Genomic DNA, 14,015 nt, shown 5'->3' on the forward strand with positions numbered 1-14,015 from the left:
TTAAATGAATTAAGAACTGATGGGATCTAGTGGTGCTTTCATGTATGTAGTGTATAGTGGAATGATTTTTTGGGACCAAATGGAAAAACTGGATGAATTCAGATATTATTTGAGAATTAATTTCCTTGTATTTTTCAATGTAGATTGCTGAGTGCACTGTATACAAGTTTGAACACACAATGTCAAACTCATTCCAAATGAGAACTTCTGATGTCAAATTGAAATTAGCGCATTGAGCACTCAAATGCCAAAATGACGTTAATATTTTTCAGGAAGGGATGGCTCAGAAATTAACAGGACGGTCCTCCCTTTCTGGAACTTGAAGTGGTTCTCCAGAGTTTTCCTTAGAGCAGGACAGAGTGTTATTTTAGTTATCAGATGGGGATAGGCTAAAGAGGGGCTGCTAAATTAACTGACACAGGGTGTGAAATGAATCACCCGACTCATGTAAATCGGTCTCATTATACCAGACTTGGAACTGTTTCAAGCTTTCATTTGCGTTTTTTTTTTAAACAAGATACCAATGCAACATCCACCTGTTCACTGAAGTGGATCTTTCCAGATGATGCAAATCTCTTAGAAAGTTGGCCCAAGTGCTTACAGGCATTCCAAAAATATGCAGTGTATGCACAAAGAGCAAGTACTTGAAGCACAGGGGGTAGGGTTTCAGTTATGCTTGGGGCAACATTATACATTTTGAGATGCATGAAGACAAATAATCTGTGACATTTTCATTATGCCACCCTCAAAGCTTAAAGGCAGCATATCTGTGGTATAAAATAACTCATTAAAAAAGAGAACATTTTGTTAGAAGCTAAATACAGGACAATTTTATCACCAGAGTGTTGATGGACTATTAGTAGAGAAACAATGCCTGAAAAGGGGCTTTATGGGAAGGGAGAATTATATCAGCAATATGTTAAAAAGTGTTATTTTCTTGATTCTCCTTTTAAGCTTCCTGAACTAACTCTTCATGTCCTTGGTAGTACAGAACTTAAGTACAGCTGAAAATAGGCACATGCTGTTGAAATTTTTGTCTTCCACTCATCAGAATAGACAAAAGGATACTGAATTTTAAAGGGAAAAATAATTTATACTTTGGTTGACAAATAGACTCTGACTGGTTGAGACAGTCATGGGGAATGTACCAGTGAACAGTTGCACTGCACCCCCCTTCCCCGCTCAACTGCTTTTGTTTAATTGAAAAAGGTGCAATGCCTGAACATATTTGTTTTGCCTGCAGAAGACAGGTCCTGCATGTGAGTGAGCCACACTGTGAGTCTGACTGATAATCTTAAGCGGGTTGTTAATGTAATTCTTAGCACACTAGGGATTGTTCAATAAGTGTTGCACAATCACAAAATCTCAATTTAAAGCTGTCAGGTTTGATCACTTGCAAGATCATTAATTCATATGCAAGATCCTGTCCTGTGCAAGCAGAAAGAACATGTCCAAGCATTTTCCGCTTTTAGTTAAGCAAAAGCATGGAGGACAATTGTTCCCTTGTGCATTCCACAGATCTCTCAGCCACAACTGACTTCACTTTTTTTCCAATTTGAACAAAAGCTTGGGAGAATTACTGTTCCCTGTTTCATTCTCCATGGCAAAACCTCACTCAGTTAATTTGTCAACAAATCAGAACCATTTTCCCATGCAGTATAATTTGTTGTTCCTTTTGAAATTTGATATTTGTGCATCTGTCCTGATGAGTGCAAGACAAAATGTTTTGACAGAATGCCTCCTTTTTCAGCAATTTTCACATTCTATGGGACAGAGATGAAACAGGAGGGAAAAAAACTTCTCACCAACGTACTCCCTTTAATAGGCAACATATCCATAGTGTAATCCTGTGAACTACCAATATTTCAGCCGACTCCTAATCACTAACCCCATAATTCCCATATGCCATTATATTTAAGAGTACAATTTAACATGTCAAAAAGTACCTTTAATTTTAGCCGAATGCCATCATCTGGAAGACGGGTATCCATAAAGATCTGCACCTCAGCAAGTTCCGTCATCTTGGTAGATAGGGAAAGATCTTCAGCCGGAGCAGACATCAGTGTTTCCAGCTCGTGTGCATGGGGGTGGGAAATACTGTGAGTTGAAGATGCTTTCCTCGTCCTGCGGTAGTGAGCATGTTCGGTAGTCAGGTGGGAATCGGGGCCTGAGGAACCTTCTCTGTCAATGAAAGGATATGCAAGATTAGACATTTATATGCTTTTACTTCAGCATCAACCAAGTAACAAAAATAACTGCCTGAACATTATTTATTACCCTTTGTTCTTGGACCTGCCATTTCTTCTCTGATGGGACTTAGTTACAATAAAACAGTACCTATGAAAAGGGTGTTTGAATTTTAAATTTTGTAAATACTAACAGGAGAACACACCAGGCATGTTGGTTAGGTGAAAAATGCAGGGGGTGGGGAAGAAAGTTTTTTTTTAAATCAAGGGATGTGGATTCCGTTAGCTAGGCAAGTATTCATTGCCCACCCCTAAATGTCCTCAAGAAACTGGCAAGCTGTCTTCTTGAAGCACTGCAGTCCACGTGGGGTAGGTATGCCCACAGTGCTGTTAGGTAGGGGGTTCCATGATTTTAACCCAGTGGCAGTGAAAGAACGGCGATATATTTCCAAGTCAGGATAGTGACTGGCTTGGAGGGAAACTTCCAGGTGGTGGTGTTCTTTTGTATCTATTGCCCTTCTCCTTCTGGGTAGTAGCGGCCGTGGGTTTAGATGGCGGGTGGGAGGATCTAAGGGGGCAGAAAATAGAGACCCATACCAGACAGCTCTTGTAACGTTGGCATGCTTGCTCCTGCACAGGGAGAGACTCAAGAATATACTAGTCAGCACACTTCTCAATCATTAAAAACACACAAGCTGGACAAACCAGGAGGGCATGGTGGAAAAAAAAATCTATCTTCAGGATCATCTTTAGGAGTACACTTCAGAGAAAAGGAAATAAAATTCCAAGCAATTTTTTAAACGTTTTGCTCACAGATTCAGTTGTGCAGTGTTATAACAATGGTTTTTCACCTCTGGAACCTGAATCAGATTAATGGATTAAAAATTGCTGGTGTTTTTTTTAATGTATTCTTTCACGGGGATGTGACCACCCTAGGCCAGCATTTATTGACCATCCCTAAATGCTTTTGAGAAGGTGATGGTGAGCCTTGAACAGCTGCAGTCCACACATTAGGAAGGGAGTTCCAGGATTTTGACCCAGCAACATTGAAGGAAAGCAGTATAGTTCCAAGGCAGGATGGACCTTAGAGTCCAAGGATGTGTAAGTTAGGTGGATTAGCCATGGTAAATGCGCGGGGATAGGGTAGGATAAGATGCTCTTTCAGAGAGTTGGTGTAGACTCAATGGGCCGAATGACCTCCTTCTGCACTGTATGGATTCTATGATATGTGACTTGGAGAGGAACTTGTAGGTTGCGGCGTTGCCATGCTTCTGCTGCTCTTCTGTTTCTAGCTGGTAGAGGTCATGGGACAATCTGAGCAATCCAAGTGAAATTGGTCTCAATTATAACTCAGTGCCAAGTTGGTGCAGCTTCACAGCAAATGACTATTTACAAAGAACGAGATGTGTAGTGGACTTCCTACTCTATGACTGGGCTCAAGCTATAACAGAAAGGCGGAGGGAATAGAGATATTTCCTCTGTCCACCATTTGTAGCAAAATCATAAACATGCTCTTTATATTTGTGTTCATAATGCGCCATTAAAAGGGAACTAAAGGGAACCTTTTAACCACGGGGCAGTTTATCAGCTGCATAATACCTGCTCTGTGTGCGTGATGCTGATTTACAAGCAAAATGCAGTCAACTGTTCATTTACATTAATCAGTACTGACACCTTGATGAGCATGTCTATTTACTTAAAAAAAAAAATTGGAAAAACAATTTATAATATTAAAGCACCAAAATACAGTTAATATTTTTCAATATGTATTGATCTGCAGTATAACTGTGAAGGCAGTTAGTGTAAATTCATTAAATAATATTCCAAGTGTGTTAGTTGTAAACCTAAAAGTGGAATTGTTAACACCAACTGTGAATAGTCATTTGCTGTGAGGCTGCACTGAGTTAAGAATTTTGAGACAAGTTTCACTTGGATTGCTGAGATTGTCCCATGATCTCTAGTTTATTTATTAGTCACAAGTAAGGCTTATATTAACACTGCAATGAAGTTACTGTGAAATTCCCCGAGTTGCCACAGTCCAGTGCCTGTTCGGGTCAATGCACCTAACCAGCACGTCTTTCAGAATGTGGGAGGAAACCGGAGCACCCGGAGGAAACCCACAGTGACCCAAGCCAGGAATCGGACCCGGGTCCCTGGCGCTGTGAAGCAGCAGTACTAACCACTGTGCTACCGTGCCGCCTCGAAGGACAAGGGCAGCAGACACATGGGAAGACCACCACCTGCAAGATTCCCTCCAAATCCCATATCAACCTGACTTGAAACTACATCGCTGCTCCTTCACTGTCACTGGGTCAAAATCCTAGAACTCTCTTCCTAATAGCACGATTAACAATGGTTAACACAGCCTGAACAGCTCACTGCAGATTAATTATCCAAACTGAGTAACAAAACAAATACATTAGGCAGACTTAGCTCTTTACCTCTGTTTGTTGTTGCAGAAACTGGCACAGATACAAAAGAGAATGCAAAGCAGCCCAAGGCAGACACCCACAATGATGCCTGTCACTGAATGTATATCAAGAAGATCATGCAGCCCTGAGAGCAAAAGAAAACAGTCAGTAGCCTGTCACTTCTGTAACATGCATCAGTGATTATAAAATTGAAGGTGTATGTTATCATCCCAGCAATAAAATTAGCACAAACCTCGCTTCAAGTACTCACCAGAATTTCAAAGCACATATATTTCCGTTTAATTCCATGAAAGGAGCTTTGTTAGCTTTAATATTCTCACACAATTCATTGCAGTTTAATGTTTTATGGAAACACAAACACTTCAGCATTTTAGGTAGCAGATTAATGACCTCCAGTTTCAATTTGCTGAATGTTACATCATTCGTTCTGCATCATCAGGGCAGGTCAGCTTAACACATAAATAGTGAAATGAGCACTGAGCAGTCATACTGCAACGTTTCAGCAGCCAAAGGGCAGCGTGAGCATTAGTAATATTCATCAGCATAGTTCTCATTCCATTACAATATAGACTGACATTTCTTATGAGGGTATTTCATTTATAATAAAAAGGATATAAATGGCTTGGAATTTGCTCTTCCTGCCCATTGAGTATTGGGGCAGGACTTCTTCACCCAGTGCTCTAACCCCATCTTTATCTGACATTTCCCTGGGTGAGAGGTCATTATGTATGTGGGGCAACTTCTGGCAGCATCCACGCTCCCCTAGTACTGCAGGAAAACAGAACATTCTGCAATAATTGAGCTAAGAGGTCATTTAAACGGGCAGAAAAAGTGTAAAGATTAGATCAAGCTGTGTTTCAACTGGAGGCCTAAGCCGAGATTGAAGTCATCAAGAGTTGAGAGACTGGGATGAAATGAATTTCAGAACCTTCCGACAGCTATCCCAAGGATTAACAGCAGTCTTATCTGGGAGCAATGATAAGAGGGGTGGCTAAGACTGACCACTTGTTTAACATATTGGAAGGTGACAGATGCCCATGTAACATGCCCCAGCAAGGTGCCAACATTTATCAGAAAGCAAAGAGTGAACTTTGGTAAGGAAAAAAGTAATTGAAATGTGTTTTTTTGAGCTTATATATCATGAACCACTGAACACCCTGGTTGATGTTGTAAAGAGTAATTTATGATGTGATTTTTCACCTGCAGTCATGGAAATCAAATTACTGCATGCTATGATGTCTCGCATAGAAACTACACTGCATCTCAAATGGACTGGTCTGATTGACTTTTCCCTTGATTCATAGGCAGAGCAACTTGCGATTGCATAAAATTGTTTAATATTCCACACTTGTGATTTGAGTGTATTGAATTTTGATCGTTTAACTTATTAATAAAGTTAATTAATATTGCACATATGCATGAACAATTTATTCACCATTCTAGTTCTGTGTTTTATAATACATATCCAAATTATAGAATACCAAAGAAGCATATGAACTGTCAAAGCTTACCTAATATTCGTTTAGACAAGGTTTGCACATCTTTCGTTGTGGAGTACGGTCCTGTTCCTACAACTGTCTTTGCACCCATCTTGAAGAAGTAACGAGTATCACTCTGTAGTCCCTGCACGTCAGTACTGAAAATGTGCCCTAAGCATAACAAAAATGACTATTGAAGACACTCGTAACACAAACTGTTATCAACAACCCAACTCCAATTGATAGCTGGTAATATTTCCCAGTTATAGGCAGACATTCATGGTACTACTTCATTGAGGGAACACTTGTTTTGGACACAGACATGTATAAAGTTGAGCATTCTTCAGCATGTGGTCTTACCTTGAATTGAATGAACAGTCTCCCATCCATTGATGCTAGATCCCAATTTTAACTTTTAGTCAGGCTGTTCCCTGGCTGCGCATATGCCGTAACTGTTCGATCGGTGCAAAGTAATTTTACTCTGCAAAGCTGCAGTTACAGTGAAATGCAGAACCCAACCTGACACCAGGATGATGCAGAATAGGCTCTGAAAAACTGAGCCTTGCTGCAGTTGTTTGGGTTTTTATATCCAATCAATAATTCAAGTTTAGCATTGAAGAGTCACAGGTCTAGCTTTGCACCATCACTAACCTTGTGAAGTGGGAAGGCATCTTAATCTGGATAAAAACATGGCTATGTCCATGTTCAGTGAACAAGACCAAAACTGATGGAGCTGATTTAAAAATACAAAATTATTTTAGTTTTGAGTTGTCACAGAAACAAGTAGTTTTGTTTAATAGACTATAAATCAAAATCTTATCTTGTGATTAAGAGTGGACTGCAATTTATCCATGGCTGCAAGGTAATGAGGTCGTGATCATTTTTTAAAACTACTCTTCATAAACATGTTGCAATCTGGGCGTGATTCAGATCCGACTTATAAACCCTGTTCTCAGGCGCTCCCATATGCACTCTGCCTGAAAAAAAAGTCATGAATCTGAATCACCAGGTGGGTGGGACTTGTCGCACCTGAAATGCTGCTGCTCCGACCAGAGCCTTCAACTGCACATGCGCAATAAAAAATTTGAAAAATGCTTCCCTGCCACGTCGTTCCTGGGCCACAAAAAGTGGCCCGGGAACGATGGCCCCCATAGACATCGTCCTACTCCCACAACATAACTGTCCCCCTTATCCACCCACACTCCCCATTACCCAGACCGATCGTGACCCCCTGCCCCACTTCCCCCCCCCCCTGCCTCCCGGATCGCCCGCAGAGTGGCAACAGAGCCCCCCTGCCCCCGCACCAGAGATCCATCTGGCCTTCCTCCTCCCCCCCCACCAGAGATACATCTGGCCTAACCAGAGAACGATCTGGCTTCCCTCCTCCCCCTCCCTCACCAGAGATACATCGGGCCTCCCTTCTCCTCCCTCCCCCCCCCCACCCTCCCTCAAATCAGAGGATGATCTGACCCCACCCCCCACTATCGATCTGAGTTAGAGAACTGCTGGAAGCTCTGAACTTACCTCTTCAGAAGCTGGAGTGTCCGCTTTGCAGAGCATGTCTGTTTCGCACCGAATCTGGACGGGCGAATGTGATGGTAATGGGGCAAATGCCGGTAAGTTTGGACGTCCAGCTCATTAAGTCAATTTAAATGCATGCAAATTTGCATGTATTTAAATTGACATCACGCCCGTTTCAGGCGCGGTCCCGATCGCGTCCATTTTCGGGCCTTGGTAAAGGGGGAATCGGCGTAGACACGGGTGTGGATCGTGCTATTCGCCTCACGCCCGACTTTACCAAGTTTTCGCGCCCGAAAACAGGCACAACGCAATGGTAAAATTGGGCCCAATATGTCTCAAATCATAAGATGGGTGAAACAACCGGAATAGAGAGGTCTGATTCGAAATCTTGTGTGCTCCATAAGCTGTGTTACAAAAGTTGCATCAAACATCTAGTCAGGTTAGGAGTAACTGAAGGAAATTTGATACAGTTGGTTCTATGAAGATATTGTTAGCTGACTGAAAATGTCTTACAGCAAAGTGTTTACTGAACAAAGAAGCAAATTCCGGATGCAGAACACAAATTTTGCAAAAACTGTTGAATAACCAGTCTTTTCTCTAGGAGTTGCAAATGATGACAATTTCAGCTTGGCTCACTCTCACCACTGAGAAGGTCGCAGATTCAAGCCTCACGCTTAAGACTTAAAACACACAGGGGGCAATTCTGAGCCCACACCCTGTCTGCAGGAATGGCGGCATTCGGTCAAAATGCAGAAAACACGATTCACGCCGGTGATTTTCAAAGTTCTGATCTTCCGGGCCCTCGCCAGCGGAGTGGTCTGAAACACGCTGCGGGACCGCAGAAAGCTTATTTTAATACATTAGCATGTCATTAGCAAGTACTGTCTCCAGGATATTCAGCCGGTGCCATTTACAGCAGGTCTAAGTAAGTGTGAACCTGGCACTTTAACCTCCAAAGAGAATTTTGGAGGGGAGCGCTCAGACAGCCAATACCCCCCATGGTGTGCGTTGCTCAGGAGGCACTGGAGAGGACGCAGGGGACACAGACAAGTTCAACTTAGGGCCAGAGGTCCCAGAATTGCCATTTCAGGGAGAGGGGCCCGGAGGTGTCACTTTCAGGCCTTAACTTCCCTTCATGTCGGGGTGCTCCTTACTTTAAAGGGGTTGTGTAGGCTGGTATGCAGGCAGTGCTTCCTGTGTCCGCCTTCCTGGGTTCCTGTCCATATTGCAGCCGAGGGAGCGCCATTCCCCAGTGGGGGCTGGCAAGAGGGTGAGAGAGACATAGTACTGCCGTTCTCTCACTCCACAGGGACGAGGCACTGGGTGAGCATAGTGGTTCCCCCAAGCTTGGTGGCATGAACAGACAGGGTGAAGGCTCTGTGGGTGAACAAAGTGAAATTTATTGCCAAACATTCAAAACAAAATGGTGATCTATCTACACTAGGGCCTATATTCACCTGTGTCCACTAAGTGCCTGTGGTTTCTTAATCTTCTTGACCCTCCCACTACATCTAGGTGTATCCCCAGGATCCACATCTGAGGTGGAGGTGGCCTACTGACCTCCCTTTTGTCTGAGCTGACCTTGGTGGGCGAACCCTGGGGAGCCTGGACCTTGAGTATCCAGGCCTGCTTTCAGGCAGCACAGGTGCGTCGGGAGCTGGCGATGTGTAACTCGCAGGGAAGCGGGTACCAGACTGGCTAGAGGGGCCCAGAGTCCCCCTGGCTGGAGAGCCGATCCTCTTCACTTCGGGCTCCCAGTGGCCCCTGTGCTCCTCCAAGAGATGGAGGGGTAGCTGGAGTGAGGTCCAGAAGCCTTGCCGTCGTCTGGCATTGACATTTGTGGATTCCCACCAGTGCCTGCATCATGCAATCGAAGCCCCGCACGATGGAGCTCACGCGCTGAGCCATGGTGCGAACAACTTCTGCCATGGAGTGCATGCCCTGCACCAAAGTCTCCACTGTGGAGACCACCCTTGCAATGTTGGCCTTGGCGTGCAGTGCCACACCCTTGGATAGAAGACAGCGGGACTCCTGCAATCGGCCTTGTCCTTTGAGGGTGGCTGCTGTATCCCTTCCTGATAATTGCGACTCTATCGTTGCAACTCCAGCAGCTGTGGAATGACCAGGCCCAGGAGCACATCAATGGCAAGGGGCTCAGCAGAGTCCTGAGCTCCGACATCCCTTCGAGTGCCGGTTCCCTGGGATGTCCCTACCTCCACCTGCGAGGTTCGGACCAGTGAGTGATCCAGAAGCCTGCCTACTTAGTGAACCCACTAAGATGCAAGTATCTGTGCTGGTGCCAGCTGTGATGCCTCTTAAATGGTGAGGTTGGAGATGTTCGGCACGAGGTTGGTCTGGCCTGTTCCGCTGGTCAGCCTACAAGAGAAGGGATATGGCATCAATGCATTACAGAGGATGAGGAACGGACATTGATTACTCACTCAAGATTTGATGAATGACAGCATACATGTTGAGATTCTCACATTTCTCTGCTGCCCCCACTTCAGCAGTAGTGCAAGCACACTTTACCTCTTCTCCGGCCAGGTTGAGAGCATGCTTCTCAAAACACAAAAGCGTTCTCAGCTCGGGCATGACGCCAGATGGCTGTGCCCGCAGACGCCTGTTGTGATCGAGTTTGTCCTGCAAGGACAGAGAAAAAGAGTGTAGTGGGAGTGTTGACATTTAAAGTAGTGATGAGGTGCGGCAAGCATGGGGCTTGGGTAGGAGCATAGCAGCTACTGGGGAACATGGTGAGTGTGGGAGGGAGGGGGAATCTGGTGTTGGCAAAAGCCAAGGTGGTTGAGTGAGAGAAAGTGTTGGGGGTGCAAGGGAGCCCAGTGGGTGACTGGGAGTGGTTCACTTACCCTGGCTGAGCGAAGATGATCATTCATCATCTTTTGACACTGATACCCCATCCTCTTTTGGAGGGAGCTTGCACTGACCAAGGCTGCCACTGCATCCCAAGCACGAGTGGTGAGGTGGTGACCCTGCTGGAAGGCCATCTCCTGGAACAGGGGTAGAGTGTAGCCCACATCTGCTCCACTCCATCAAGCACCCTGGTGAGGGCCCCCACCAAAAACTGCAGTGCTGCCTTCTTGCTTGCCATCCCTTGCAGTCGTTGTGCAACAAGCGCTGGGGAGCCATTTATATGGAGCTCCCCAGTGCTGGCTGCAGGAGTGCCATGATTCTCCTGGGCATAAAATTATTACTAATGAGGCATAAGATTCAGCCTGAAAACATGCCTGCGCCGTTGGTGGGAATCACTCCGTTTTTCATGCCGGAACCAACACTGCCATTTTCTGGTAAGATTTCGCCCATTATCCAGGTCAACACTTCAATGCAGTACTGAATTTTTAAAAAATGAGATGTTAAACCAAGGTTCCAGTTATTTTCAGGGTCCCAATGAATGCGGGGAATTCCACCATTGCCCTGGTCAACATACATCCCTTAGCTAACATCAAGAAAGCAGATTATATTGTTCTTTATTTTACTTGCTGTCTCTATACTGACCATCGTATTTGACTATGCTTCAAAAGTAATTCATTTGCTGAGAATTTTTTTTTAAAGCATATCTTGAATGGTAGTACATGTTCTTTTCAGAAACCCTTAGAATGTTTAAACTTTGATATCAGGAATTATTTTGTTACCAGTCAACAGAAGGAACTTTATCTTCTAACCACAATACATATATATTTAAATAAGTTACTGCGTAACAATAATGGGTGTGAGCATTTTAATATCTGATATTTTCCAATGCAGGAAATAAAAATGCATCTGTAAAGAAATAACTTGAACTACAAATTTAGTCTAATTGGAAGTGGTGTCTAGTGAGCTTGGTCGCTATCACGGGTTTTTCACGGGTTTCCCAACTTATAAATGTATAAACTAGATAAAATGTCACTAACACTCCTAAATCTTCAAACTGGTGATGACATTTTTCTCATATTTTCAGATAGCAAGCGAGCAGAACATTGGTATTTAATGGGGATACAAAGCACAGTTTTCTTGCCTACAATTATTTTTGACTGTTTTTCCCAATATTCACCTTCCTTGGATAGTGAATTCCATAGGTCATCAGGTTGCGTGTAGTTTGCATTATACAAAATAATGTATTCGACTATAATGCCATTTGGTTCTGTTGGAGGCAGCCATCGAACTCTGACTGAATAGGCATTAATTGGATTCAGCTTCATGTCTGACGGAGGAGTTGAAGGTTCTGAGAAGAAACAAGGACTATTAAGAAACTAAGGTTCACACTGGATATGTTATTGAAAGACAATTTCAAGAACTTCCACTAATCCTTCTTGTGCATGCCATACTGTTCTGATAGTGAATCAAAATTGAGTGCATGAAAAGCAGTTTGGTAGCACTATTTTAAATATTAAAAAGGCATATCAACATTCTGTTCCACACGTTAGACAAACAATAAAATTATCTCTCATTTCAGCAGGGCCATTAGTGACCCACACAGTGGATACCAAGGAAATGGGAGCAAGTTGTCCAGGTTCATCTTGTGATTTCCAGCAGCCAGCAGTGAAAAAAACATGGGATTTGGAAGCAGGTTATCTAACCAGAATGATAACTACCAGAACAGAGATTGCAATGGGGGACTTGGAGTGAAGAGATAGGATGTAAAACAAAAATCTTTCTTAAAGATTCAAAAAGAAATGCTTTCAAATTTCCTACCTCCAAGAAGATATTTCCCATTGTGCCAGCCAAAAAGGAGCTTGCTGGAGATCTCATGTCAAATCTACCAGCAGGGAAAACAGGTGTCAATAACCTGAACAGGACTTGCACTTTTGCAGTCCTGATGCTGATACTCATGCAACACCATTAAAATTTCAACCCCAACTAGTCAATTAAACAGGTGGTTTTCCAGCCCTGGGACCCTCAAAATGATACAAGACGTTTGATTACTTATTACAGGATACTTTCCATAGATTCAACCATCTTATTACTGAAAATAAACCTACTGAGTTAATTTGATTAAAAAATCTCCTAGGGATTTGTTTCACTGGAAGATGCATCTCATAAACTGCTACTGGATTGGATGCAATAATTCTATTGACAAATTCAATGCATCAGTGTATTTCTCCCAGAAGAACAATCAGCAATCCGCACAGAAAGCACAATTCTACACTTATCTTTCCATGACCTGTATCGAACATCTTGTGGGAGATACATCTTCTAGATTCAGTGCAAAATATTAGAGACACGGTCATATAGATCTGGAAACATGATGAACGTAATTTTCTTGATCAGCTAAAGAACAATACATGATCCCAGCCAACCAAAAATTGGCAGCTAAAATGCTGGAAAAGCCACTTGCAAAAGCTGACGTTTATTGGCTCATTTTGATGTCAATGGCCATTTTCTGTTACATAAAATAGGTTGCACCAAACTGTGAATTAGATGGAAATTAGTCTTGCCTGATTTCAGCCCCAATCAAATGTATTGCTGGATTTAGGGTTGATGTTGCAAGTTCTCACTAAAGTAGTCCAGAGTTTAATATCAGTGGTAAATAAAGTCTAAGTCCCAATTCCATACTCTGGCCAGCAAGCATGCTAGATGCCAAGTTCAATAAATGCCTGGAGAACCTGGCATCCAGGGTTTCGAAGCTATACTTTCAGGCTCATGTTTAAAGGACACAAATTCCAAAGGTTTTTTGGCTACATCAGGGTCTTTATTGAAAGATTTTCTCTTTCAGGCATTCGCACTATATTTATTGTTCTATCAGATTCTCAATGGGAAACTTCTGTGCTGATTTTTGAGAGGGGGCAACCAATGGAAGCTATCAGGCAGCTCTAGATGCCAGAAGCATTCTATGCCTTTCTGTCAGTGCTCACAGATGCTTGTAACTTAAGAGAGCGGTGGCATTTCCTCGCTCAGGCAAAGGTCGTGATGGTGGAGCTTTCTCCTTCCAAAGGCAGCTGATCAGACAACCTCCAGTGACATCCTTGTGAGATGTGACTGCCTGGCTAACCTATGCTCAAAGTTCTTCAGAAGCACTCTGAACATAGCAGGTCACAATTTACAGGCAACTGCATGAAGGAAAGCCTGTCAGAGTGCCCACAAATCAATGGATAAAAGCAAATTACTGCGGATGCTGGCATCTGAAACCAAAAGAGAAAATGCTGGAAAATCTCACCAGTCTGACAGCATCTGTAAGGAGGGAAAAGAGCTGACGTTTTGAGTCCAGATGACCCTTTGTCAAAGCCGCTCTAGATGCCAGAAGCATTCTATGCCTTTCTGCCAGCGTTCACAGATGCGTGCAACTTAAGACAGCGGTGGCATTTCCTCGCTCTGGCAAAGATCATGATGGTGGAGCCTTCTCCTTCCAAAGGCTTTGACAAAAGCTTTGACAAAGGGTCGTGTGGACTCGAAACGTCAGCTCTTTC

General features: G+C 43.4%; 1 protein-coding gene across 2 annotated transcripts in view; it reads right to left on the reverse strand.

Annotated features, from left to right (window-relative positions):
* igdcc4 (immunoglobulin superfamily, DCC subclass, member 4) overlaps positions 1-14,015 on the reverse strand; it is a 134,806-nt gene that overhangs the window by 10,248 nt on the left and 110,543 nt on the right. The window contains exons 15-18 of one of the 2 annotated variants that reach the window (XM_078241322.1): positions 11,663-11,833; positions 6,130-6,267; positions 4,628-4,742; positions 1,947-2,181 (exon numbers count right to left, since the gene is read on the reverse strand). In XM_078241322.1, the coding sequence (XP_078097448.1) occupies positions 1,947-2,181; positions 4,628-4,742; positions 6,130-6,267; positions 11,663-11,833 (659 nt within the window). Of the gene's footprint in view, positions 1-1,946; positions 2,182-4,627; positions 4,743-4,868; positions 5,068-6,129; positions 6,268-11,662; positions 11,834-14,015 lie in introns of those variants that run through there. The other variant, XM_078241323.1, reaches the window with a different exon arrangement.

The sequence above is a fragment of the Mustelus asterias genome, chromosome 24 (genome assembly GCF_964213995.1).
Source record: "Mustelus asterias chromosome 24, sMusAst1.hap1.1, whole genome shotgun sequence".
NCBI lineage: Eukaryota > Metazoa > Chordata > Chondrichthyes > Carcharhiniformes > Triakidae > Mustelus > Mustelus asterias.